Source organism: Prionailurus bengalensis, chromosome D1 (genome assembly GCF_016509475.1).
Source record: "Prionailurus bengalensis isolate Pbe53 chromosome D1, Fcat_Pben_1.1_paternal_pri, whole genome shotgun sequence".
Classification (NCBI taxonomy): domain Eukaryota; kingdom Metazoa; phylum Chordata; class Mammalia; order Carnivora; family Felidae; genus Prionailurus; species Prionailurus bengalensis.
This window is the reverse complement of record NC_057346.1, coordinates 58311019-58338555: the sequence shown is the minus strand read 5'-3', so window position 1 is coordinate 58338555 and position 27537 is coordinate 58311019. Positions and strand designations below refer to the sequence as shown.

The 27537-nt window shown below is 46.4% G+C and overlaps 1 protein-coding gene across 3 annotated transcripts; it reads left to right on the top strand.

Moving 5' to 3' along the window:
• Nucleotides 1-2555: 2555 nt before the first annotated feature.
• Nucleotides 2556-18021, top strand: PLEKHB1 (pleckstrin homology domain containing B1). 3 transcript variants are annotated; one of them, XM_043580290.1, is made up of 8 exons: nucleotides 2556-2685; nucleotides 5395-5470; nucleotides 6613-6765; nucleotides 7343-7445; nucleotides 8539-8578; nucleotides 11186-11290; nucleotides 16011-16110; nucleotides 16682-18021. In XM_043580290.1, exons 1-8 carry the CDS (start codon nucleotides 2668-2670, stop codon nucleotides 16816-16818), a joined length of 732 nt encoding a protein of 243 aa, XP_043436225.1. In that variant the 5' UTR covers nucleotides 2556-2667; the 3' UTR covers nucleotides 16819-18021. The 3 variants fall into 3 exon arrangements, with proteins under 3 accessions (XP_043436225.1, XP_043436227.1, XP_043436226.1); XM_043580291.1 differs by lacking the exon at nucleotides 2556-2685 and adding an exon at nucleotides 4043-4154; XM_043580292.1 differs by lacking the exon at nucleotides 11186-11290 and having other exon boundaries at nucleotides 2559-2685.
• Nucleotides 18022-27537: the final 9516 nt, after the last annotated feature.

Sequence of the window (27537 nt, the reverse complement as noted above, 5' to 3'; positions counted from 1 at the left end):
AATCTCACAGTTCATGAGGCTGAGCCCCACATAGGGCTCTGTGCTGACAGCACGGAGCCTGCTTGGGATTCTCTCTCTCCCTCTCTCTCTCTGCCCGTTCCCTGTGTGCATGCTCTCTCTTAAAATAAGTAAATAAACTTAAAAAAAAAAAAAGGAATGAAATACACATACAGATACATGCCACAACGTGGACAAACCTTGAAAACATCATGTTAAGTGAAAGAATTCCATCACAAAAGGCCACATGTTGCATGATTCCACTCAAACAAAATGTCCAGAAGAGGTAAATCCATAGAGACCAAGTAGGTAGTGGTTGTTGCCAGGGGTTGGGGGAAAGGAATGACCACTAGAGGGTATAGAGTTTCTCTTTGGGGTGATGAAAATGTCCTGAAATTATTTAGTGATGGTGGTTGCACAAGTCTGTATATATTAGAACACTGAATTGTACACTTTTTTTTTAATGTTTATTTACTTTTGAGAGACAGTGACAGAGAATGAACAGGGGAGGGCCAGAGAGAGAGGGAAACACAGAATCCGAAGCAGAATCTAGGCTCTCAGCTGTCTGCACAGAGCCCGACGTGGGGCTTGAAACTACAAGCCATGAGATCATGGCCTGAGCTGAAGTCTGACACGTAACTGACTGAGCTACCCAGGTGCCTCTGAATTGTACACTTTAAAAGACTGAATTTTATGGTATATATGTCACTAGATTATTATGAAAAACCTTTCACATAACTTTTTACTTTCGATCAAATTGCACCTTAAAATAAATTTCAGAATTTTAAAACAGAGCTAGTGTGTTATTCGCATTATATCATACTGTCTTGAAAATATGAGTGGTAAATTTTAACTTGATGAGCTAGTTCACTATTCTCTAAACAATATATTATATGAACTGTTCACCCACTAGAGACATTTGAAATAGCCAAATACTTGTTCTCTGCCAATGGTTCTATGCACCACAGTTACAAGAGAAACCTGAAAGTTACTTGTTAGCTTGTTGGTCTCAATACATTTCAGTAGATTAAACAGTCTCTCAAAGCCAAGACTTTTGAGCTGGGTGGGACTCCTGCTATGCTTTCAGCATCTCTCACCTGTTGACCCACACTCTTTCCAACAGTCTACACAGCTCTGGAAATTAAAGACAATCTCAGCAGTAATCGTCATGGCTTCAGGGTCTATGAGCTCCCAGGAATTACATGCAAAATGTAAAATGTGTATGTGTGTGCATTTTTTCCCGCGAGCAGAATCTACACCCTTTATCAGCTTCTCTCTTATTTTTTTTTTTTAATTTTTATTTATTTTTGAGACAGAGAGAGACAGAGCATGAACGGGGGAGGGTCAGAGAGAGAGGGAGGCACAGAATCTGAAGCAGGCTCCAGGCTCTGGGCTGTCAGCACAGAGGCCGACGCGGGGCTTGAACTCATGTACCATGAGATCATGGCCTGAGCCGAAGTCGGACGCTTAACCGACTGAGCCACCCAGGCGCCCCTTTATCAGCTTCTCAAAGAGGGCCATTGACCAACATTTTAGACACATACGCCAGATGGGGCTGCATTTAGATTCTGTACAGGTACCCGTGGTTTTAGTTTAACACTCACCATTCTCCTTTTTCTTGTCATAGCACCCCCTCTTTGGGAGGGTGGTGGAGGACTCATCCCCCTGAATTACACACTGTTGCAGGAGAATCTTCCCTTTTCATATAGTTGCTAAATCCAGAGTATGTAATCTAGGAGCTGTCTGCCCTCTTCCCCCACTCCTCTATGAAGGACACCAAACAGCCCCTCACAGAGGGGAGCAAGGAGAGTTGGGGAGAGGGGCAGAATCCAGGTCTAGATTTCCTGAGGCCAGCTCCACCCTTTCCTTCCTTCCTTCCATCCTTCCTTTCTGCTTCTCCTTCCCTTCTCTACCACCTTTCTACCTTCCTTCCCTCTCTTCCTTCCTTCTCCCTGCCTTCCTTTCTTCCTCCACTTCCTTCTCTTCCTTCCCCTCCTTACCGTCTGTATTCCCTCCCTTACTCTCTCCCTTCCTTCCTTGCACTGTGAGGCGGATATTTAATTAGGAGAAGGCAGGGGTGGGACGTTTCAGGGTCAGAAAGGCACTGTGGTTTGGTAAAGCTGGTTCCTGGGGAATGCACGGAGACGTAGGAGCTCAGCGGCTAATAGGATTGGTCATGGCGAATCCTTCAGCAAGGCGCGCACAGCACGAAGGGGCGAAGCGCCGGGGTGGCTCAAGGTCAGGATTACAGAAATTCAGAAGCGAGAGAAAGCTTAAAGAGCCAGGCTGTGCAGCCAGGACTGGGGTGATGGCACTGTCCAGCCAGGCTGGAGAAAGCAGATTTAGCCACGCCCCGACCGTGGGAGGAGGCCCGGCCCGCCCCTGCTTCGGGAATCTTAGAGATACTAGGCCAAGACCACAACCAAATTACCGATGATTTGTTACCCAATGAACTGAATGAAGGTCAGCAGCTGAGATCAGTCCGGGAGGTTGGGGAGTGACTGGAGAGGGAGGACGATTTTTCTCTAGGATCTGTATGCCTCCTCTTACCTCCCCCTTCCGGCTCCCACTTGGTAGCATCTTCCTGATCCCTTTATCTCTTAAGGCGCTCAGGAAAATGACCCCCTGCAGGAACCTTCTGGGAAATGCTGCCCTGGCCGCCCAGGAACCATGAGTCCTGCAGCCCCGGTAAGGAAGAGGTCTCTGGGACAGGAAGAAGGGTCCAGGGCAGGGTGGGTGCCCCTCTCAGACGGGGTTTAGGACCAAGAGCCCTTCAGGCCCTGACATCCCTGTTCTCTGAATGACATCCTGGATCTGCTCTTAGTTGGGGTTTGGTGGGGTTAAGCTATTTAGGAAATGATCCTGGAAGAGGAGCCCAGGTTGTAGATACAGAAACAATATTCTTTCTCCAGTGGGCCTCCTTCAATCATTTTTGACTATGCCCTAGAGAGATCTTTTCTACCCACAAATCAAACCACCTAACTCTCCATCTTGAAACCCCCACCCCAAAGCTCCAGTCACTATGTCATAATACCCAAGTAAGTCTTGAGCCTGTCATCCCAGGCTTCATGTTATGTCCTTGCAAAACCTGTAGCTTCATCCCTTTCCACTCCCCATGCCCTCCCCACCCCTGCACTGTACTTTCCAAACACACTGAAATACTGCATATTCTTTTGAACTTTCCTTTTAAAAAAATTTTTTTTAATGTTTATTCATTTTTGAGAGACAGAGAGAGACAGATAACGAGCTGAGGAGGGGCAGAGAGAGAGGGAGACACAGAATCCAAAGCAGGCTCCAGGCTCTGAGCTGTCAGGAGAACCCGACACAAGGCTTGAACCCATGAACCGTGAGATCATGACCTGAGCTGAAGTTAGACATTTAACTGCCTGGGGCACCCAGCTGCCCCATCTTTTGAACTTTCTGATCAGTGCTCATATGATTCTCTTAGGTCTACCCCCTGGGAAACTACTCATCCCTCAAGAACCCTTTTTAGCCTCCTTGGGAGGCCTTCCTGAACCTCCTGGGCAAAGTCAGACTCTTTTCTCCCATTGTTAAATCATACCCTGTGCTCTACTTGTGTTTCCATTTAGTCTACCCCACCAGACTGGAAGCTGGGGAAGGAAGGAGGGAAGGCCTTGTCAGATGCTCCTTTGTGCCCTCCACTAGCATCCAGAACAGTGCCAGGCACAAACCGAGTATTGAAAAAACGTGACAAGACTAGGAGCCTGGCTTACTTACTTACTACCTTACTTTTTTCTACAGAATGAGTTAATGATTCTTAGGAAATGTATTTCATGATAAATGAGTGCACAGATGTCTTGGCAAAATAAAATTGCAGGTGCATCTGCTCACCTGTGCTCCAGGTCAACACAGGGTTTCCACCCAGGACAGGCCTTGTGCAATCCAGCTCTAGGGCTTCAGACTACAAGTCCCAGAATGCCTCGTGATCGCGCATCTCTCCCCGCCCCATCCCCTCCCAGGACATGGGGCGGGACCTGGGGGCGGGGCCCAGGGGCAGCCAGGCCCGGGGCGCAGCCCGGGTATTGAAATGCCCCAGGCTCTCTGGGGCACACAAAGCGCAGGCGCAGCAGGTTGGGTAACAGCAAGCATCAAGTAGCGGCCGTTTTGGCAGCAGCATCCGCCACAGGTGTAGACAGGTGGGTGCATCAAGGGGAGGCTGGAGAGGGAGTTTGCACCTGACCCTCTTTGACCAGTGTAGGGCTTGGAGAGGGGAGGGAGTGGCAGGAGAAGTAGGGACAAAGCCAGGCCTTCCAGCTCAGGTGTTCCAGCTCTTGCTACGCAGCAACAGGTGTAAGCAGGTGGGGGAGGGGCAGAGCCACCTACTCGCAAGTAAGTCGCCCTCAGGAACAGAGGGAATCTGGATTCCAGTCCAAGCTCCATCACATACACGGACAAGTCGTTTGCTGTCCCTCAGTTTGTCCATCTGTAAAATAGGAGTCAAGATTCTACCCATCCAACAGAGTTACAGTGGGGACAAGGTGACGTGGTATAGTACATGCAGTGGTTTCAGAGCTTGGCTGCACATTAGAATCACCTGGGATCTTTAAAAACTATCAATGCTTGCGTCCCAGCCCCAGACCTTCTGATTTAATTGTTATGGGGTATGACCTGGGTATTGAGAGTTTTAAAAGCTCCTACTGTTGTAATGGTTAGAAGCTGGGACTGCTGGGTGTGAATGCTGGCTCCTCTGTTTACTAATCGAGGGGATCTGCGTAAGTGGTTGAACTTCTCCAGGCCTGTTTTCTGGGAGTAACAAGGATTTTCGTGAGGTTTCAATGAGATAATAGACAAAAGCACTGAGAAGCATATCCAGCATATAATGCTCAGTCAATAATAGAAGCTATTGAACTATTATTTTACACACTTTGTAAACAGCTCAGGTGAGATTCAAATGGAAGGGAAGCTTTTTTTTTTTATCATGAAAGTCCCTCATTCATTGTCATGATTCTAATATTCTGCGCTGCCAGCATTTCAAAATCCCAGGGTTTCCAACATTGTTAACTGTTCCCCACTCCAGCCTCTACTTGCCTCATAGACACAAATCTAGAAACAGAAGCCAGAGAGAAGGGACATGGCAAAGGTTATGGAGCTGAGATTGGAATCCAGGCTCCTGACCCCCACCCCCGCACAACGGGTGGCTGCCCTGCTGACCCCACGAGGACAGTGCTCCCATTATCTTTCTAGAGCGGAGAAGGAGAAGGAGACCGAGAAGGAGGAGACCGGCAGCCTTGCCCTTGTTTGTTTACTAACACTCCCTTAAACGTTTCCACGTTTCCTCAGTGGCTTCCCCAGGGAGGGCAGGGCTGGGGGCTTCTCTTTGGGGAGCTACCCTAGAGCTGCTGATGAGGCTTGTGTGTCCTGTGAATCCTCCGACAGGTTCCGCCTGACTCCACCCTGGAAAGTCCTTTTGAAGAAATGGCCCTGGTGAGGGGCGGCTGGCTGTGGAGACAGAGTAAGTAACCTTGGGCCAAATCCTTGTCCATTGTATACCTTGTCCAGGGACAGGGGTGAAGGAAGTGGCTTGTTAGGTGTGCCACAGTGAACCCTTCTCCCAAGAAACAAGACCCTTTTTACCCTTTCTCGTTTGTTTATACTCTTTCCTCTGCTTGGAGTGTCCTTCCCATTCCTGACTGCTTGGAAAATGTCCCCTTCTGGGAGAAGCCTTCTCTGACTTTTCCTCTAACCTCCACTCCGCCTCTGCTGTAGCACCAAGCTGGGTTAGAGGCTCCCTACACTGTTCCCAGTGCGTTATGCATACCTCTGTTATAGCACGGATCCCCCTATAATGTAACTGCCTTCATCTATGGGTCTTACCACTCCCCCACTCCATACTGACCCCAGACTGTGAGCTCCTTGAGGGCATGGACTGGGTTTGATGCTCTGCATATCCACAGCACTAGCTCAGGGCTGGCCGTGGAACGAGGCTCAGAATAATATGAAAACGCCTCTGTGCTCTGGGATCTGTAAAGCCTTAAGAAGCTTCTTTATGACTTTGCCTTTTCTGTTAAGATTTTCAGTCGTAAAATGTCCAAAGGTAGGGCTCAGGCTTCCAGACCCACCTCTGACCAGAATCATGATCTGAAGAAGAGCTCTCCTGGGTTAGGAGTTCTCCAACACCCCATGACCCATTCTCAGTTCATTCGATTCAGCAAACACTGAACCCAGGTCCTGCTGGGTGCCAAGTCCAGGGTGGGGAGCTGTGGACACCCCAGTCTGGTAGAAGAGGCTGACACTACAGAAACAACTGTCACACAAGTGCAAGATAAGGGATTAGATGGAGGCTCAGGGTAGGAAGAGGCCTTTGCCCTTGAAACTTGGGGCTTGGCCTTGGAAGCCCCCAAGGAAGAAATCTGGTCATTCATTTACCATTCAACACATTTGTGGAGCCTCTGCTATGTGTTAGGCCCAATGGGAGCCACTGGGTGAGCAAGGCAGAAAGAGGTTCTGCCATCATTTCAGGGGGTAGATAGACAAGAAAGGCATGTTATAACACTGGGGGCTGTGGGTGAGGGGATTCTGGGAGCCCGTCCAGGGCTCCTGCCCCCTAGCAGGCTCTGAAATCAGCCTGCCTCGCAAATGTGAACTATTGCACAGGCTCCATCCTCCGCCGCTGGAAGCGAAACTGGTTTGCCTTGTGGCTGGATGGGACCCTGGGCTACTACCATGATGAGACTGCACAGGATGAGGAGGATCGCGTGCTCATCCAGTTCAATGTCCGCAGCATAAAGATCGGCCAAGAGTGCCACGGTGAGAAGCCCTTTTCCCTCTGGCACTGTGACTATGTCCATGGCCCTCCCATTGTGTCTGTCTGATAACATCTGCATGAGGCTCTTGCCAGCTTCAGAGGGCTTCCATAGACATTGCTTCTGGGTCTCTCAACTCCAACTCATGTGGGTTTGAATTAAGATAGCGGTTCCTTATTGAGTTCCTACCCTGTGCTGGGCCTGGGTCCTATGCTGGGGTCACAGAGGCAAATCAGAAAAGGTTCCTGCCCTCTAGGTGCTAGAAACTGGATAAAGATGAAAAGAGATAAGGAGGATCAGGGAGGTTAAGTGACTGGCCCAGAGTCACAGAGCAAATCTCAACCAGGGCTCAGGCCACAGTCATAACAGGGTAACTGATAGATGTCTAACTATGGCAATAGGCAATGTGGAAAGGTTGAAAGGCTCTGAAGAGTAAAGCAGAATCCCAGAGAAAGTGTGTGAGATCAGAGGAGGTTGGCAATGGCCAATAAACAGGACCCGGAAGTCCGTCCCTATTCTTGTTTCTGGTTTACTGGGGCCTGTGCCCCGTGGAAACCCCATATGTGTGTGTCTGTCTCTAGATGTGCAGCCCCCAGAGGGCCGGAGCCGAGATGGCCTGCTGATTGTGAACCTCCGGGAGGGCTCCCGCCTGTATCTGTGCGCAGAGACCAAGGACGATGCCGTGTAAGTCCTCTCAGGAGAGGATAGGGAGAGATCTTGGGGAGCGTAACCAGATGCCTCCTCCTCACTGGGCCTTCTGATTCCCAAAGTATAGGAAGAGGGGACAAAGATCAGTCAACAGGGAAGAGGTTGGGCAGAGTGGATTTGAATGGCTCGTGGTGATTGGTGTGGTACCCAGAAAAGTCCTCACATCACCCTGTGATGGAACCCGGGACTATGGAGGGAGGACTGGGCACACCGGCCTCAGGTGTGTGGTCCTTGATCATACAGCGTCGTGTATTTAGCAGGCTCTGAGATGAGCGCTCACTTGGGGGTGATATGGAACAGACAACCCTGTGGCATCCATAAAGGACCTCCCTTCCCACTGCCTCCTGAGGAAATGCCTTAGTGGGTGGCCTTTGATCTGAGGTGGAGACCCTGCCCCGCCTCACAGAGGCAGCCCACTGTGTTGCAGAGACATGCCAGTGTCCGATGCAGATCCACACTGTGAGGCCGGGTGTGTCTGCTTACTCACATTCTTTCCCTTCCTACCCTCGGGCCGAGGGGTCAGTAGGCCTTTGCATTGTAGGAGAGTGAAAGAGATGGGGTGTGTGGGAGTGGGGGAAGCTGAGCTCTGGCCCGACAAAGCACAGAGCCGCCTTGTCCACCCTAGCCAGGTGCCATGGCAACCAACAAAGGCCTGATTGTCCTGTGTCCACTCGGCCCTCACAGGGCTCTGGGGTCAGAGCGTTGGGGAACTGTGTGTGTGTAGGTTTGGGGTGTGGAGGTGAGCTGCAGCTAGAGAACCAGCCCAAGCATGCCAGAATCCGAAGGCCCCAAAGAGACCACCCAAGCCCAGCTGTCTAGTGTCTAGACGGGGAAGCTGGAAGAGGGGAAGACTGTGGACTAAGAATGAATTAGGAGCCTCCAGCTCAAATGAGGGCTCTGTCTGTGTGACTGGGGTGGGAGAGGGGTTTTGTCTACCCAAGGGGGTCAAGGGGACCTCCCCCCTTTACAGGAGACTGGGGCTGAGGCTGTGTTGAGGACGAAAGTCTTAACAGCTAGGGGCCCAATCTCCCAAACTCCCTCCTCAAGGTCTGATGGGTTTGCTTTGCAGAGCGTGGAAGACGGCGTTACTGGAGGCGAATTCTACCCCGGTGAGCCCCCCGTTCCCTCCTTTTCCCCTCCCCACCCCTTCCTGCCATGGAATCATGGGTGACTCAGACTCGGTCTCCACCTGCCAGGAATTCTCAGTTCCCATAAATGTGAGTGAATAGGCTTGTGTGGACTCAGAGACTGTGAGTCCAAGTGTAAAAGGACAGAAGACAGACAACTGGTGCTTGGAGAAGAGAGAGAGACTGTAGGGGGTGGCATGTAAGCTGGGGCAAAGAAACTATCTTTTATTGAGCAACTATTATGTGCTAGGTGTGGCACAGGTGCAGTTCCACCTACTCCTGACAACAGTCCTGTGAGGCTGGGATTATGATTACCTCTCTGCAAAGAATAAGATTGAGCTTCATTCATCCACACAACAAGTATTTACTGAGTTCCTACTATATTCAGGCACTCTGACAAAGGGCAGGGATCAGAGGTGAACTAAGTAAAGAGATGTTGGCCCTGTTCTCCTGGATTCAATCTAGTGGGCAGCCGGGTGTGAGGAAGCAACTAATCACACAGTTAATGATTCTGTTGCAACGGTGGTAACTGCTTTGACAGAGATGTGCACCGTGCATTCAATGTGTGACCACCTTGGTGGCCTGGTCCAGATGGGAGTTCAGACAAGGCTAAAGATGAGACCCTGAAGGATAAACAGAAATTGACTGTGTAGAAGGGGTGGGGTGGGGTAAAGGGAACAGCTTTCCAGGCAGAGGAACTGCATGTGCAAAGGCCCTGAGAAAGGGTAAGACTTCAGTAAGTTTAAGAACAGAATGAAGGCTGGGGCAGCTGGAGCTTAGGAAGGAAGAGCAAGGGAGAAGGAGGGTTGGCAGGGCCAGGCATTATGGGATGTGTTAAGACGTTGGTTTCTGTTAAGAACACCAGGAAGTCATTGAAAGCTTTTAAGCAGTGGGATGATATGAACAGATCAGACCAGATTTGTGTTTTAAAAATATAGTCTGGCTGGTAGGTAGGGAATGGCCTGTAGAGGGTAAGAGTGGATGCCAGGAGACCAGTTAGAAGGCTGGGACAGAGTCCTAGTGACTGGCTGGAGGTCTGGTCTAAGGCCTTGCTAATGAGGATAAGACATATTTAGGAGGTAGAGTCAACAGAGCCTAGTGATTGATGGAGGTGTGGGTTTGAGGAGCTGCCCTAGGCCCCCAGCTCAATGATAGCCCAGCTTGGCCTTGACCCCATCTGACTCCACATTGTGTGCTTGCTCCTTCTATGTGTGGTGCAGTGGAGCCCAATCTCACCTAGAGAGACTATGCTGGAAAGTAGCAGAGAAGACTGGATTGCATTTAGAACCCTTCTTAGACATGCACCTGCTGAGGGCTGAGCATTGTGCTCAGTACCTGCCATCAGTTGTATCATTTAATCTTCCAACAGCTCCGGTAGGGCTGTACTTTTAGTTCCATTTTACAGATAGGGAAGGTGAGGTTCAGAGAGGAAGTGACTTGTCCAAAGTCTCATAGTCTTAAGTCAGCGGAAGAGCCTGTATTGGAGCCTAGGTCAGTGAGATTTGGAGGGAAGGGCATTACTGGTAGAAAGAACTGCATGAGCAGAGGTGAGGGGTGAGATGTGCACGTGTGTGTATGTGTGTGTAAGTGCCAGGAGTCTGCCCTGGCTGGATAATACATGGAGGGAAAGAAATGGGGGAAATGACCTCTGAGGAGGGTTGTGGGGAATGACAAAGGGCATTAAGAAGGAGGGACTTGGCCAGACTTTGGGGAGCAGATTCAGGCTTCTGGGTGGAAACTGGATTAGAAAAAGCTGGAAGTGAGGAGGCTGGAGCAGTGGTCTACAAGGCGGAGACACCCCTGTTGGCTAACCTGGCTCTGAGCTCCAAATTCCCCATATGCAGAGCAAACGAGTCCCACCCAAAAGAGGCAGAAGGAGGTGAGGGCTGACCGTTCTGTTCTGCACTCTGTGACTCTATGAAGCTGCCTTGTTCCTCCTCTGCCTGTGCACCTTCCTGCTGCTCTGCTTACCACAGTCTCTGCTCTGACCCTCTACTCCCCCTCCCACTGTCCACCGTCACACACACCTGTCTGATCCCAGGGCTTGCTTGAGTGGAATGTGTTTGTGCCTCAGTCTTTGTACCAGTGTCTTCTTGTCTCTGAGTGTTCACGCCTGTGTCCGTGACTTCTCTCTGTTCTGTGCCTATGTAGGAGTGACCTGCGCTTTGTCCCTCCATGTCCTGCAGATTTATACCCCACTCTGGACAGAGGCTCTTCCAGGGAATATAGGGCCAGGGTCACAGCCAAGGACAAGGCTGGGAGGCCAGTGAAGGGGAGGACAGGTGGGTGGGAGGGCGGATCAGAGTTATTCTGTCCTTTCTGGAGATAGAGCCTCAGCAGCCTAAAACCGGTGAAGGTGGGCTAATTATGGAGGGACACTACTGATCCTTCTCTGGGTAACTTTGGCAAAGTGTCCCCCTCTGAGCCTCCCTCCATTACCATGGGCTGAGGAGGAAGAGGACCACTCTTTCCACTGCCCAGCTGGCAGAGGGCTCAGGTTGGGCCTGTTAAAAACTGAGTTTCTCCAGATGTAGAGGGCCACTGACACCTCCCTCCCTCCCCCTTCTTGGGTTTCTGTGGCTTGAGCAGGCCCCAACCGGAGCCACCGTCCCTCCCAGGAGCCGCCGGGTTTGCCCCAAGGTCAGGTGTGTGACCCGCTCGTGGAGCCCCTGTAAGGTTGAGAGGCGGATCTGGGTAAGTGCTGGCTCAGCCCTCCCTGCCTCCATTCTGGCCACAAAGATGTGCCTCCAAAACTGGGCCCAGTCACATCCCTTCTCTGCTCACAAACATTACATGGCTACCTATCACTCACAGAACACCAACCACAGTCCCATTCTCAAGGATCCAGCCTGAGATCTCAAGGATCTCATGTCCCATTCTCTCAGGATCCAGCCTGAGCCAATCTCACCTACCACATCCCCTCATCCCCTGTGCTGTAGCTGCTCCTCCAGCTTCCCAGCTGCACCAGACCTCTTGCCTCTTCCCAGGCTTTGCAGATGCCGTACTCTCTGCCGTGAAGACTCTTAGTTTCCTTATTCCTCTGACAAACTGATGCTTAGCTTCTAAGAGCCACTTCAAAGGCTACCACCTCCTCAGGGAGGACTTCCCAGACCTCCAGGTATCGTCACTCCCTTCACAGCCTGCTGCACTAATGCTTAGTATCATCTTATTAGGCCTCGTTTCAAGTCCCTTTATTTCGGTCTCTATTCTCCCACGGGACCTGGGACTTCCTCCAAGGCAAAGACTGGGTCTGATCAGCTCTGCCTCTATAGAGCCTGGCTCAGTGCTGGGTATACAGCAGGTGCTCAATGAGTACTCGGTGATAGGGACAGTCTGTTTTGACCCTCCTTCTTCCCGGTGCATGGAGCTGGGGCACAGGTGGGCCTCAGGTAGTGTTCACCGAATGAGTGAATGAGTGAATGACTAAAGGGAGGAAGGAGGAGTGAAAAACCTCTGTTAATGGCATCACTGTCACATGTCATAATTTAGTCCACATCTGTCTCCCTCCCTCCTACCCCAGAATTTCTGGAAAGCAGGATTGGGGGATGAATCCTATCTCTGTCCCCAGTGCTCAGCAGGGCATGGGGTGGGTACAGTGGGGGCCTATCTTCGAGTGCTGGTGGTCTTATAGTCAACTGTGAACTCCTTTTCTAGTACAGTGGTGTTTGATGTGGCTGTGAGTTAGAATCACTTCAGGACTTAATAAAAAAAAATCTAAACGTTCATATCCTACCTCTGGATGCTCTAATTTTGTAGGTCTGGAGTGGGGCCTTGGAAATCTGTGGTTTAAAAAAGTTATTCAGGTAATTCTGATGTGCAGAACCACTGAACCCAGAAGGCTAGGTCTACCTAGGTCCAGGTGCATAGACGTGGCTCAGTTGGATTCTCACTGTGCCTTGGGAGTGGGCATTGTAGGAAAGACATTGTAGGAAAGACTATCCCTATTAACAGATGTAAAAACTGAAGCTCTGAGAGGCTACATAACTTGACCGGGACACTTGATTCTTCAGTGGCAGGACTAGGATTCCCATCCCAGCATTCTGAGACATCCCCCCTACCCAAATGAGGATGCAAGTTTGTTTAAAGATTTTTTTTTAATGTTTATTTGAGAGAGAGAGAGAAAGAGAGAGAGAGAGAGAGAGAGAGAGAGAGAGAGAACACACAAGCGGGGGAGGGGCAGAAAGAGAGGGAGACCCAGAATCCAAAGCAGACTCCAGGCTCTGAGCTGTCGGCACAGACCGAGATGCGGGGTTCAAACACACAAACAGTGGGATCATGACCCGAGCCGAAGCCAGACGCTTAACCGACTGAGCCGCCCAGGCACCCCAAAGATGTAAGTTTGTTTAAAGTGGGGATGCCTAGGGGCGCCTGGGTGGCGCAGTTGGTTAAGCGTCCGACTTCAGCCAGGTCACGATCTCGCGGTCCGTGAGTTCGAGCCCCGCGTCGGGCTCTGGGCTGATGGCTCAGAGCCTGGAGCCTGTTTCCGATTCTGTGTCTCCCTCTCTCTCTGCCCCTCCCCCGTTCATGCTCTGTCTCTCTCTGTCCCCCCCCCCCCCCCAAAAAGTGGGGATGCCTAAAAATGGGGTTTAAAAAGCTGTAAACCTTATAACAACAGCTTTTCTGAGGGAAGGGAACTTATTTGTATGTGGCCTCCTGATTGGCTGACCCTGGACTTGCAAAAGGGGCTGGGCTTGCAGAAAGGGAGAGGATCAGGGATCAAGCCCTTAGGTTCTGTCCCTAAGGTCCCTGGAGGATCGTTGCCAGGTGACCCATATGAGTTTACCTCTGGGCCTCCCAGACCTAGAGGGTAGAAACAGGTGCCGCCAAGGGGCATGAGTTGGTGTTTTCCATTCTCTCTAAGGCCAGATGAGGCCATAGGCTCACTGTGCAGCTGCCGTGCAGATACACGCTCTAGATCCTAAAGTCTCTACAAATAAAAATGGGGATCTGAGTGCTTGGATCTCTCTAGACCCTTCCAGGCATGGAGCTTAGATCCTGGCTACCCACCACCAGAAAGCTCTATTGGATCACTTTTAGGGAAGAGCACAGTGAGGGAAGTCACTTGAGACTGAGCATTGTTTGAGCCTACTGTGTTACCCTGGAACTGGTCATTGTCCCTAAATTGAGGCTGGACTTAGAGCTGGGTGACCTTAGTTCAGTCTGGCTCTGTATTTAACTCACTTGAGATAAATTCAGTACATTAGGCAGCTATCATGTTCCAATGAGGCCTAATTAGACCCCCTTGTGGGTCTCAAGTCTGATGGGAGAGACACACACTCAAAGGGATACAAACAATGACACTGCAGAGTGACTGGTGCTGTGATAAGGAGAGTCTAAGGGCTAAGTCTGTTCTCCCAACAGAACCTGAGGTTCAGGGAGAGTAATACTTGGGCCCAGTCTGAAAGATAAGTTAGGTAATTGAATGAAAAAAGGGAAGAAAGGCATCCTCATCAAAGAGAAATGGCATGGAGGGGTGCCTGGGTGGCTCAGGAGGTTCAGGGTCAGGCTTTGGCTCAGGTCGTGATCTGGTGGTTTGTGAGTTCAAGCCCCATGTCAGGTTCTGTGCTGACAGTTCAGAGCCTGGAGCCTGCTCTGGATTCTGTCTCCCTCTTTCTCTGCCCCTCCCCTGCTTGTGCTCTGCCTCCCTCTCTCAAAAATAAATAAACATTAAAAAAAAAAAAAAAAGAAATGGCATGGAGATTTGAAATCACAGGTATGTATTTAGAGAAACCCCCTTTACAACCAAATTTCTTGAAAGGGATGTCATGACATGTTGATTCCATCCCTTATTTCTCAACCATTCTTCAACTCTCCATAGTCTGGATTCTCCCCCCAACCACTCCTCTGAAAAATGTTTTTTCAAGGTCATCCACAACTTCCAAGTTGCCAAATCAATGGCTTATTATTCTCTTGGCACTGGCCAAAAGGATGGACAGAAGAGCATAGTTAGAAGATAAAATCATGAGACTTGGTGGCTGGTGTGATATGGAAGACAAGCGTGTGAAGATGAGAGTGCCAACCTGATGCGTTGGTTTGAGTACACGGTAGTGGCATTTAGAGAAAAGCATTTGTGGAAGAGCAGGTTCAGGAGACAGAAAGGTGATGAAATCCCTTCGAGATAGGTGGAGTTTAAGACACCTGACTTCTAAGAGGAGTTGGACCATTCAGGGGCGACACCTAGTTTGAGAGAGATATAGAGTAGAAGGGGGCTAAGAAGAAGGAGCCAGGAGACTAGGGGATCTTGCTCCCTCTCTAGGTCTACTCCCTCATGGTAAAATGAGGGGCATGGAGTAGGAGTTTCTATTTAATTCAGCGTATATTTATTGGTTCTTGCTATTCACTAGATCCCGTACGTAACAGAAATTAATCAGAGTCCATGTCTATAAGTAGCTCACATTTGGGGTACAGGCAGGAAAGTCCAGGAGGAAAGATAGCCCATAGAGAACTTAGGAAGAAAGAATTCTTTCTGAAACCAAAAGGGCTTCCTGGAGTGGATGATTTCTGAGTTAGGCTTTGAGGGGTTGATTCTAATGGAGAGACTGCTTTCCTCCCTCAGAGAGAGAAAAATGACCATTCTTCTCTGAGCCTCCCACCCCCAGTTCTGTGGTAATGTGGAGATAATAATGCCTGCAGTAAGGATTAGAGGAAGTAATACATATGAACACCTCCCTCAGAACCTGGTACATGGTGGATGCTTGATAATACTTTAGTTACTTTCCATCCATCCCCTCCTTTCTTTTCCTTCCTCCCCAACCTGCTTTTACTTCCGGGCCTGGGGGCTGGCCAGGTGCCCTACCCAGTGACTAGGAGAGTAGAAAAATCCATTGGCTTTCTCCAAATGGGACCATTGGAGAGCAGCTGGCAAATATTAGATTACACAGGGAAGTTGGGAGCCATGGGGAATTTAAAAATCTATATATTTTTAATGTTTATGTGGAGAGAGTGCATGAGCAGGGGAGGGGCAGAGAGAGACAGAGAGAGACAGAGAGAGACAGAGAGAGACAGAGAGAGAGAGAATCCCAGGCTGACAGCACAGATCCTGACTCAGGCTCCAGGCTCAAGATCACAAATTATGAGATCATGACCTGTATGGAAATCAAGGGTCCCACACTTAAACAACTGTGCCACCAAGGTGCCCCACTGTGGAGGATTTTTGACCAGGGGAGTGATAGGTAGGAGGGTAGGGTGAGAAAATGGAATCTGGATGTAGGGGCTACAGTTTTAGAGGACAAGGACCATGGACCATGTGGGCAGGCAGGGTCTTTCTCCAGGAGCTTGCTGGTTCCTGGGGATCCATTTCTAACCTTGAAGAAGTGGTTTTGTAGGCCCAGAAGAACCTAAGCAGGGTGTGGTGGGTAGGGGCCCACACCTGGGCCAGGGAGTTTCTGGGCAGTAACCCAGTGGGACTCCCCAGGTGCGTGTCTACAGCCCGTACCAGGACTACTATGAGGTGGTAACTCCCAATGCTCATGAAGCCACATACGTACGCAGCTACTACGGACCGCCCTATGCAGGTAAGTCTCCAGCCTGGCCCGCCCCCCGCCCAGATCCAGCCCCAGGCCCCTGCAGCTGGGACAGAAACCACTCTTGCGGGGACCACGGATTTTTCCAGGCGGTACCCACCACTGGGCCCTCCCCATCCCGAAACTCGGAATATCTCTTGAACCAGTGTACCTCCACACTCCAGAACTGACCTCACTTCTCTAGGCTGTCTGACCGGCAATACCCGTTTCTGAGCTGCTGGCGACCCCTGGTGGCTAACGCGGGAGCGGCCGCCTCCTTCCGCCCCAGGGGCTGGCGGTTGGGAACGCCCATCCTCTGGTGTGGCCTGGAGGTTCTTAGAGATACTGGGTTTCCTCGCTGTTCCACTCTAGCCCCATGGTCCCAGCAGATACAAGGCCAGTAAGCCCTGGAGAAGGAGTACAAGTCCTTTCCGCATCAAGGCCTCAGTTTCTCCGATTGAGGTGCAGAAGAGTGGGCTCAGCTCTTTACCCTGGGTTGGGCATGAGTCTAGTGGGAGGAGAGGAGTGAAGATCTCTCTGCTCCCTACTCTGAAGTCCCCGTCCCTCACCGCTCTCTCCACAGGCCCCGGCGTGACGCACGTAGTAGTGCGGGAGGATCCCTGCTACAGTGCGGGCGCTCCGCTGGCCATGGGCATGCTCGCGGGGGCCGCCACAGGTGCCGCGCTCGGCTCGCTCATGTGGTCTCCCTGTTGGTTCTGAGCCCTGGGACTGGGAGTGTGGACCCTGCGCCTAGACCAACAGACCCCTTTTCCTCCTTGACCCCACCCTCCACGATTTAAGTCCTGCTGTACTTCGGCTCCTTCTTCTCCACTAGTCCCCCTGGACTTGGATCATCCATATCCCACTCCCCCACTCTCACCCCTTACGTTGCAAGAAGCTATCATCCCAGGCACAAACATAGCTCAAAATCCTTGTATCTATTGCCAGACACCCCAGACTTTTGTTATAGGCACATATAGACATGGTTCCCTCCAATACACCAGGACACAGAAAACGACTCATGTGACTTAAAGTTCCCAGGTACTGGAGACCGAGGAGTCAGGTTTTTTCCTCCAGCACCTCCATGATTGCTGGGAAAAACAGAAGTAAACAAACACTTGACAGGACAGAGTTATCAATCCTTTGACACGAGGGTAAAGAACAGAAGGTAGGCTAGGAGTAGGGTTGTTGCAAGAGTGCAGAGCAATGATTATCATGGACATGTCCAAGGAATTAAAAGTTCATTTAGGCTGGGGTGGGGACTGGGATAAGATCATGATGGCCCTCCAGGCTAAAGAGCTTGCTGGGTAAAGGGGAGATGTGAGCTTTTTGGAGGGAAGTTTCATGATTGCGCCTATAATGAATATATTGCCTGTTAATACTGACACATACTGAAATCCAAAACACTCTCTGAGGTTAGCCCCATCCTTCCCACTATCAGCTTCCAGGATCCCCTGTTCCTTCAGTGCTCAGAAAACACTTGTTCCCCATGTTAGGGGTGCCTGGGGCAGCAATGGAGTTGAACCTGGGGTCCCCTTGCTGGGGGGCAGATAAGCTCTGTTCAGGACCTCCAGCCCTAGGATGGTGCTTCCATCAGGAAATGCATTCCTGGTCCCCAGGAACTTGGCCCTCTGTCCATAACTGTGGCTGTCACCATCTTAGGCTTTGTCTCTTCCTTCACTCTGGGGGAGATGGCAGTGTTCACCTCTAGGGCCTGATCCAGTGGGAAGCCCCATGTGTGCCTCCCTGTAAGTGGCCCAGCAATCTCTCCATTTGGCTCCTTTACAATTTCCTCTCCCACCCTGTCCTAACAGAAGTGCTAACATTCCTACCCAGTAGCCAGAGTAGCCTGCTAAAGTTCCCTTGTAGGTATGGGCTCTAGTGGCCCTGCTGCAGAGACTAATAAAGATATGGTTGGCTCTAGCCCTGGCTCTGGCTCTGGCTCTTTTGTCCACCTCCCCCTCCCCGCCACGGTACTTGTCTCCCTGGGACTCAGCACCTACTTGTGCCTTCTTTGGTATAGTAAGAAGAATGTGTGGATTCTGAGGGCAAGTAGAACTGGAGACAGCATCTTAGCTGAGCAATTTGGGGCAATTCACTTAACCTGTCTGGATCTTGGTTTTCCCATCCATAAGGTGGTAGGTTGAAGTTGGCCATGCCTGAGGGCTCATAAGGAGAAGCTGCCTCAGCATGAAAAGATGGTCAACATTGCTCCTCATCAGGGAAATACAAATCAAAACCACACTCAGATACTACCTCACACCAGTCAGAGTGGCTAAAATGAACAAATCAGGAGACTGTAGATGCTGGCGAGGATGTGGAGAAACGGGACCCTCTTGCACTGTTGGTGGGAATGCAAACTGGTGCAGCCGCCCTGGAAAGCAGTGTGGAGGTTCCTCAAAAAATTAAAAATAGATCTACCCTATGACCCAGCAATAGCACTGCTAGGAATTTACCCAAGGGATACAGGAGTGCTGATGCACAGGGGCACTTGTACCCCAATGTTTATAGCAGCACTCTCAACAATAGCCAAATTATGGAAAGAGTCTAAATGTCCATCAACTGATGAATGGATAAAGAAATTGTGGTTTATATACACAATGGAATACTACATGGCAATGAGAAAGAATGAAGTATGGCCTTTTGTAGCAACGTGAATGGAACTGGAGAGTGTTATGCTAAGTGAAATAAGTCATACAGAGAAAGACAGATACCATATGTTTTCACTGTTATGTGGATCCTAGGAAACTTAACAGAAGACCATGGGGGAGGGGAAGGAGGAAAAAAAAAAAAGAGAGAGGGAGGGAGCCAAAACATAAGAGACTCTTAAAAACTGAGAATAAACTGAGGGTTGATGGGGGGTGGGTGATGTGTATTGAGGAGGGCACCTGTTGGGATGAGCACTGGGTGTTGTATAGAAACCAATTTGACAATAAATTTCATATTTAAAAAAAATTTTTAAAATAACTTTAAAAAAAAAAAAAAAAGAGAGACGCTGCCTCAGGGTGTCTGTCATCTGAACTAATGAGTGATCCAGGCTGTGCCCTGTCTGCTGAGAGTCCAGTGGTGTTGAGGTCTTTTGCAGTAGGTTCTTATCCTTCTAGAGCTGAATCAATGAGTTGGTCTCAGAAAGCAGGTGGTCAGGGAAGGAAACAACCATCTTGCATCAGACCTTTTGAGGCTGCAAGTGACAGAGACCCCCTGCTCAAACTGATTCAAGCTAAAGAAGGGAAAGCATTGGGTCATATAACTGAGAAGTCCAGAAACTGCTTGGTGCAGAAATTCAGTGTCCCTTAGACTTTGTTTTCATCTTCATAGCCACTGGGCTTGCCCTTTCAGAGGCTTCAGTGATACTCAGCAGCTCCAGACCAAATGCCCTTCTGGGTTCAAGTCTAGCCAAGAGAGCTTTTCTTCTCCTAATAGTATGAATAAAAGTCCTGGGACTGAAGAGCATTATCCCAAATTGGGTCCTGTGGTCATCCATGAGTCCATGGTGATCTGGAAAAGATGATCTAAAACAACAGGGCTTACAACAGGGGTGGAGTGGTGTCCCAAAGAACGTTTAGGGCACTGTTGCCCGGAAGCAGGATGGATAAGTGGCAAAAACATCAGGTGTCTTCCCCAGCCACATTCCCAGAGACACCAACTTAGAGGGAGACATAAACAAACACCAGTGATTCAATGAGATGAGGTAAGTGAGGAACATGGTACAGTGCGAGCTCTGAGAAGAGGTATCCAACTCTGCCAAAGGAAGTGGGGAAAGATCTGGGGCAGGGATGAACCTTGAAGGCCAAGCAGGGAAGGGAGGGAGAGCTTTCCACACAAAGAACACATGGAAGAAATGGCATGAGCAATGGCCTCAGAGGACTTGAGAGCACAATGAAGTTCAGCCTGATGTCACAGTCTATTTCATGGTGAGGAGGGATGGTAGATGAGGCAATATTATAGAGAACCTCCCACAGCTGGGTTAAGTGCTCTTCTCTGTGCCCCTACAGCCTCAGGACTACCATTTATCACCCTGATGAGACCTGGTTCTTTGCACTCACCCCATTGAACAGGGCAAGACAAATGGATGTTTCAGATGTAGTTTGCTTCAAAATCTCTCCACTAATAGGATTGTGGCACGAATTTTTTTATCTTCCAGCTGTCCAGTAGACAATTGTTCACATATACATTAAAACAAACATTCTCAGAAAACAGTCTGACCTGGAGTTGACTTATGGACCATATCTTGCTCACACATTCTTTTGTTTGGTCAGTACAGTGGTTTTAAAAAGTTTTCAATTAAGGGGTACCTGGATGGCTCAGTTGGTTGAGTCTCGGCTCAGGTCGTGATCTCGCGGTTCATGAGTTTGAGCCCTGCATCCGGCTCCCTGATGTCAGCGCAGAGCCTGCTTCAGATCCTCCGTCCCCCTCTCTCTCTCTGCCCCCTTCCCCGCTTGTGCTCTCTCGCTCTCAAAAATAAATAAACATTTAAAATAAAATTAAAAAGTTTTGAATTAAAATGTGATACCACTACACACCACCTAAAAGGCTAAAGGTGAAAAAGACTGGCAACATTAAGCAAATGGAAATCTCACATGACTGTAAACTGGTACAACTGCTTTGGAAACTAATTCGTAAAGACAAATATATGCATACCTTATAACCCATCAATTATACTCCTAGGGTACACCAAGGAGAAATGCGTACATATGTTTACCAAAAAATAATAGGTATAAAAGTATCACAGAAGTAGTGGAAAAAACTTAAATTCTAGAATAGGTGGATCTATGGTATATTCCACTCACAAAATGGAATACTGTTCAATGAAAATTACCCATAAGTACATGTAAAATTGAGAGTGAATAAAAAACAATAAGGAGTGAAGGGAAAGTGGGAAAATAGAGTTATACTATGCAAAGTTTTCTATACTTTATGGGAAGTAGTACAATATTGACTTAAGTGTATGCTGATTAAGTCAAAGATGCACATGGGAAGAAATAAGTGTTGGCGAGGTTGTGGAGAAAAAGGAACCCCTGTGCACTGCTGGTGGGAATGCAAACTGGTGCAGCCACTGTGGAAAATAGTTATGAGGTTCTTCAAAAAGTTAAAAAAATAGAAATACCCTATGACCCAGTAGGCCGACTATTGGCTATTTACCCAAAGAATACAAAAACACTAATTCAAAGGAATAGATGCACCCACCCCTATGTTTGTTGCAGCACTATTTACAATAGCCAAACTATGGACACAGCTCAAGTGTCCATCGACAGATGAATGGATAAAGATGTGGTACATACACACAATGGAATATTACTCAGCTATAAAAAAGAATGAAATCTTGCCATTTGCAACAACATGGATACTGCTAAGTGAAATAAGTTGGCCAGAGAAAGACAAATAACATGATTTCACTCATATGTGGAATTCAAGAAACAAAACAAATGAACAAAGAAAAAAGACAAACCAAGAAGCAGACTCTTTAATTACAGAGAACAAACTGATGCTTACCAGAGGGGAGGTGGGTAGGAAGATGGGTGAAATAGGTAAGGGATTCAAGAGGACACTTATCAAGATGAGCACCGGGTGATGTATTGAATTGCTGAATCACTATATTGTACACCTGACACTGATATAACACTGTATTAACTATACCAGATTAAAAAAAAAAAAACACTTGAAGAATTAACAATCAGTCCTTCTCAAACTTTTCTCAAAAAAAAAAAAAAAAAAAATTAAGAGGAAGCACTTCCTAACTCATTCCATGACAGCAGCATTACACTGATACCAAAGCCAAAGATAATACAAGAAAACTACAGACCAATATTGATTTTAAAATCCTCAAAAAACTACTAGCAAACTGAATTCAGCGGCATATTGAGAAGAATATACACAATGACCAGAAAATACACACAATGATTTATTCTCAGAATGCAAGGATGGTTCTACACATGAAAACTGATCAGTATACTATACTAATTAGTAGAATAAAAGGGGAAAAAACCCATATCTTCCTAATTGATGCAGAAAAAGCATTTGACAAAATTTAACACGTTTTTATGATAAAAACACTCAATAAACTAGGAATAGAATTTCCTTAACATGATAAATACTACATTTAAAAATCTATGGTAAATATACTCAATGGTAAAAGACTCAAAGGTTTCCCTTAAGATCCGAAAAAAGACAGAATGCCCACTTTTGTCACTTATATTCAACATATACTGGAAGTTGTAGCCAGAGGAATTAGTTTAGAAAAAAATAAAAGGCATCCATATTGGAATGGAAGTAAAATCAGCTGTTTACAGATCATATCTTATTACAGTTGACCCTGAACAACACAGGTTTGAACTGCATGGGTCCACTTATATGCAGATTTTTTTTTCAAAAAAAATACAGTATGGTACTGTATGTACATGTATGGTACATTAAAGTACATACAGTACTTTATGGTACTGTAAAGTATGGTACTGTAAAGATACGTTCTCTTCTTTATGATTTTAAATCTTTTCTCTTGCTTACTTTATTGTAAGAATACAGTATATAATACAAATAACATACAAAATATGTGTTAATTGACTGTTTATGTTATTGGTATGGCTTCTGGTCAATAGTATTTGTAAAGTTTTGGGGGACTAAACAGTTATATGCAGGGGCACCAGGATAGTGTTCAGTCACTTGAATGGCAGGCTCTATTATTTTGGCTTAGGTCATGATCTCATGGTTCATGGGATCAAGCCCTGTGTTAGGCTGCACGCTGGCAATGCCAGAGCCTGCTTGGGATTCTCTCTCTCTATGCCCCTCCCTCCCATGCACTCTCTAAAAAATTAAACATTAAAAAAACCAAAAACCAGTTATACATTTGTTTTCATTTTAATTCTGGTATAGTTAACATACAGTGTAATATTAGTTTCAGATGTACGATATAGTGATTCAACAATTCCATACATCACCCAGTACTCATCACAAATGCACTCCTTAATCCCCATCATCTATTTCACCCATTCCCTCACCCACCTCCCCTCTGGTAACCATCAGTTTGTTCTCTATAGTCTATTTTTGTTTTGTCTCGTTTTTTTTCCCCTTTGTTAGTTTTGTTTCTTAAATTCCACATATGAATGAAATCATATGTTATTTGTCTTTCTCTGACCGACTTATTTCACTTAGCAGTATATTCTCTCTAGCTCCATCCATGTTGTTGCAAATGGCAAGGTTTCATTCTTTTTTTATAGTGGACTAATATTCCATTGTGTATATGTACCACATCTTTATCCATTCATCTGTTGATGGACACTTGAACTGCTTCCATAGTTTGGCTATTGTAAATAATACTGCAATAAACATAGGGGTGCATATATCCCTTTGAATTAGTGTTTTTGTATTCTTTGGCTAAATAGCTAGTATTGTGATTACTGGATTGTAGGGTAGTTTTATTTTTAACTTTTTGAAGAAACCTTTTACTGTTTTCCACAGTGGCTGCATCAATTTGCATCCTCCACAAAAGGGCTCCTTTTCCTCCACATCCTTGCCAACCCTTATTGTATCTTATATGCAGATTTTTGACTGCACAGGGTCAGTGCTCCTAACCCCAGCATTGTTCAAGGGTCAATTATATGTTAAAAACCCTAAACATTTCATACAAAAATCATTAGATCTAATAAATTTAGCAAAGTTGCAGGATACAAAATCAATGTAAAAATCAGTTGCATTTTATAAACTAGCACTGAACAATCCAAAAAAGAAATTAAGAAAAAAGATTCCACTTTCCATAGCATCAAAAAGAATAAAATACTTAGGAATAAACCTAACAACCAAGGAGGTGAAAGACTTGTATGCTGAAAACTAAGACATTGCTGACAGAAATTAAAGGCGTAAATAAATGCAATGTGCTTCAAAACTTACTACAAAGCTACAGTAATAAACACAGTAGAGTACTAGCATTAAGGAGAGACATACAGACCAATGGAATAGAATAAACAACCCAGAAATAAACTCTTACATATGGAGAATTGATTTTCAATTTCAACAAGGGTGCGAAGACCATTCATTCAATGGGGGAAGGACAGTCTTTTTGACAAATGCTGCTGGGGAAAATATGTCCACATGCAAAAGAATGAAGCTTGGCCCTTATCATACATACTATACAAAATTAACTCAAAATGGATCAAAGACTTAAACATCAGAGCTAAAACTATAAAACTCATTGAATAAAAACATAGGAGAAAATCTTTGTGATATTGGATTTGGCAATGATTTCTTACATATGACACCAAAAGCACAGGCCAAAAAAAAAAAGGTAATTGAACTTCATCAAAATTTAAAACTTTGGGGCATCAAAGGACACAATAAGTGAACACGCAACCCACAGAATGAGAGGAAATAGTTGTAAATCCATGTATCTATTACAGGATTAATATCTAGAATATATAAAGAACTCCTGTAATTCAACAACACAATAAACAACCCCATTTAAAAATGGGCAAAGGACTTCAATAGACATTTCTCTAAATAAATTATATAAACAGCCAGTAAGCAAGATGTTTAACATTACTAGTCATTAGGGAAATGCAGATCAAAATCACCATGAGACAGGTACCACTATACACCCACAAGGATGGCTATTATCAGAAACATCAGAACATAAAACGTGTTGATGAAGATGTGTAAAAATTGGAACCCTCATATAGTCATTGCTGCTGGGAATGTAAAATGGTGCAGCTGCTGTGGAAAGCAGTTTGGTATTTCCTCAAAACGTTAATATAGTTAAACAGAATTGTAAGACCCAGCAATTCTACTCCCAGGTATACACTAAAAAGAACTGAAAACAGGGATTCAAACAGGTACTTATACACCAGTTTTCTTGGCAGCATTATTTTAAATAGCCATGGGGCGCCTTGGTGGCTCAGTTGGTTTAACATCCAACTCTTGATTTTGGCTCAGGTCATAATCCCAGGGTCTGGGATCGAGTCCTCTGTCAGGTTCCATGCTATGCATAGAGCCTGCTTAAGATTTTCTCTCCCTCTCTCTCCCCCCTTCTCCCCTGCTCACACACTCTTTCTCTCAAAAAATAAAATAAATAAAAATTGAAAATGCTAGGCTTATAAAAAAATAAAACGTAAAATAGCCAGGGGCGCCTGGGTGGCTCAGTCCGTTAAGCGTCCAATTTCAGTCAGGATCTCACGGTTTGTGAGTTCAAGCCCCATGTAGGGCTCTGTGCTGACACTTCAGAGCCTGGAGCCTGCTTTGGATTCTGTGTCTCCCTCTTCCTCTGCCCCTCCCCCATTTACCCTGTCTCTCTCAAAATAAATAAACATTAAAAAAATAAAATAGCCAAAAGGTGGGAACAATCCAAGTGTCCACCAACAGATGAATGAGTAAACAAAATGTGGTATATACATAACTTGGGCTTTTATTCAGCCATGAAAAGGAATAAAAGTCTGATACAAGCTACAACATGGGTGGACACTAGGACAAATATTGTATAATTCCACTTACACAGTTATCTAGAATAGGCAAATTTAGAGACAGAAAGCAGAATGGAAAAACTGAGAGTTGTTAAAATAGTTTGCATTCCAGGGGCTCCTGGGTGGCTCAGTCGGTTAAGTGTCTGACTTCAGCTGAGTTAATGATCTCACGGTTCCTGGGTTCAAGTCCTGCGTCAGGCCGTGCTGACAGCTCAGAGCCTAGAGCCTGCTTCAGGTTCTGTTTCTCCCTCTCTCTTTGCCCCTCCCTTGCTGACATTATCTCTCTCTCTCTCAAAAATAAACATTAAAAATTTTTTTACTAACATTTTACATAAAAGAAAACAAAGTATGTACTCTTTTTTTCTCAACTTTTTTCAATTAGGCTATATTGAGATTTATCTATATTGTGGGTATCAAGTTTATTCTGCTTCACTGCATACTATATTACATAGTATGCATGTTTCATAATTTATTTATACAGTATATTCACCTCTTGATGGTCATTTGGGTTGTTTCCAGTTCTTGGACATGTAAAGCTATGAATATTTGTGTGCAAGTCTTCATATAGACACATGGCTTTCATTTCTTGTAAGTAAATACTTGAGCATGAAATGGCTAAGTTAAATAAATGTATGTTTAACTTCTTTAGAAACTGCCAGTTTTTCCAAAATCTCAGACTACAGTGTATGAGAGTTCCAATTGTTCTTCATCTCCACCTACACTTGATATGGCGTCTTTTAAAGTTTTAGCCTTTCTAATATGTGTGTAGTGGTGTCTCGTTGTGGTTTTAATTTGCATTTCCCCAGTGACTAATGATGTCAAGCATTTTTCATGTCTTTTTTTTTTTTTTTTTGCCATTTATATATCTTCTTTGGTGAAGCGTCTGGTCAAATCTTTCACCTTTTTATTGGCTTGTTTTCCTATTAAGAGAGTTCTTCATATATTCTGAATACTGGTCCTTTATGAAGCATGAATGAAATTCACAAGTATATTCTGTCTGTGGCTTTTTATTCAATTCCTTGCAGTCTGTTTTACTGAGGACCTCGGTTCCTCACTGGCTGCTGGTTGGAGGCTGCTGTCAGCTCCTTACAAACTGGGCCTCTCCATAGGAGCTCATAACAAACAGACTGCTGCACAGAGGCAAATGAGAGGAGTCAGAGAGATTGGCAAAAGTATTTTTCATAATCTAATCTTCAAAGTGGTATCTTATCACTTTTGCTGTACTCTGTTCCTTAGAAGCAACTTACTAGGTCCAGTCTATACTTAGAGGAAAAGGATCCTACAAAGGCATGAATACCAGGAGGCAGGAATCAGGAACTATTTTAGAAGCTACATTCTATGCAGATGCTTATCATAAATACTGTCTTCATTTTCAGTACTTTAGTTCTTGCTTTTTTAGCTTTCTGGAATTGCTACTAGAAGTTGCTATGTGTACTATTATCCTCTTAATCTTTTCTATTTCTTTGCTTTCTAGTGAAGGAGTTCCTCAATTCAATGTTCTCACTAATCAGTGGGATGCAGTGTATGTACCATTTATCTAATGTATTCCTTACTTCAACTATTTTTCACACTTAATAGTTGTATTTGGTTATTTTATGATTCTTGCTCCATATTGCTAGTATCTCCACTCTTCAATATTTATCACACCATTTTAGTCTTTTTGAGTATTTCTACTCCAGATGGTATTCACTTTTTCTAAACTTATTTATTTATTTATTTATTTATTTATTTATTTATTTATTTATTTATTTATTTTTAAGACAGAGAGAGGGAGTGTGAATGGGGTAGGGGCAGAGAGAGGGGACAGAGGATCTGAAGCAGGCTCTGCACTGACAGCAGAGAGCCTGACATGGGGCTCAAACTCACGAACCGTGAGATCATGACCTGAACTGAAGGCAGATGCTTCACCGTCTTGACTCACCCAGGCGCCCCAGTATTCACCTTTTCTTTTGAGGCAGTTTCAGGTATCCAACTACTCTGGCTTGTGGCTCCA

Coding starts and splice junctions, on each gene's coding strand:
- PLEKHB1 (XM_043580290.1), top strand. Junction 5,471..6,612: donor CGGCTGGCTGTGGAGACAGA/GTAAGTAACCTT, acceptor ACTATTGCACAG/GCTCCATCCTCCGCCGCTGG. Junction 7,446..8,538: donor GAGACCAAGGACGATGCCGT/GTAAGTCCTCTC, acceptor TTTGCTTTGCAG/AGCGTGGAAGACGGCGTTAC.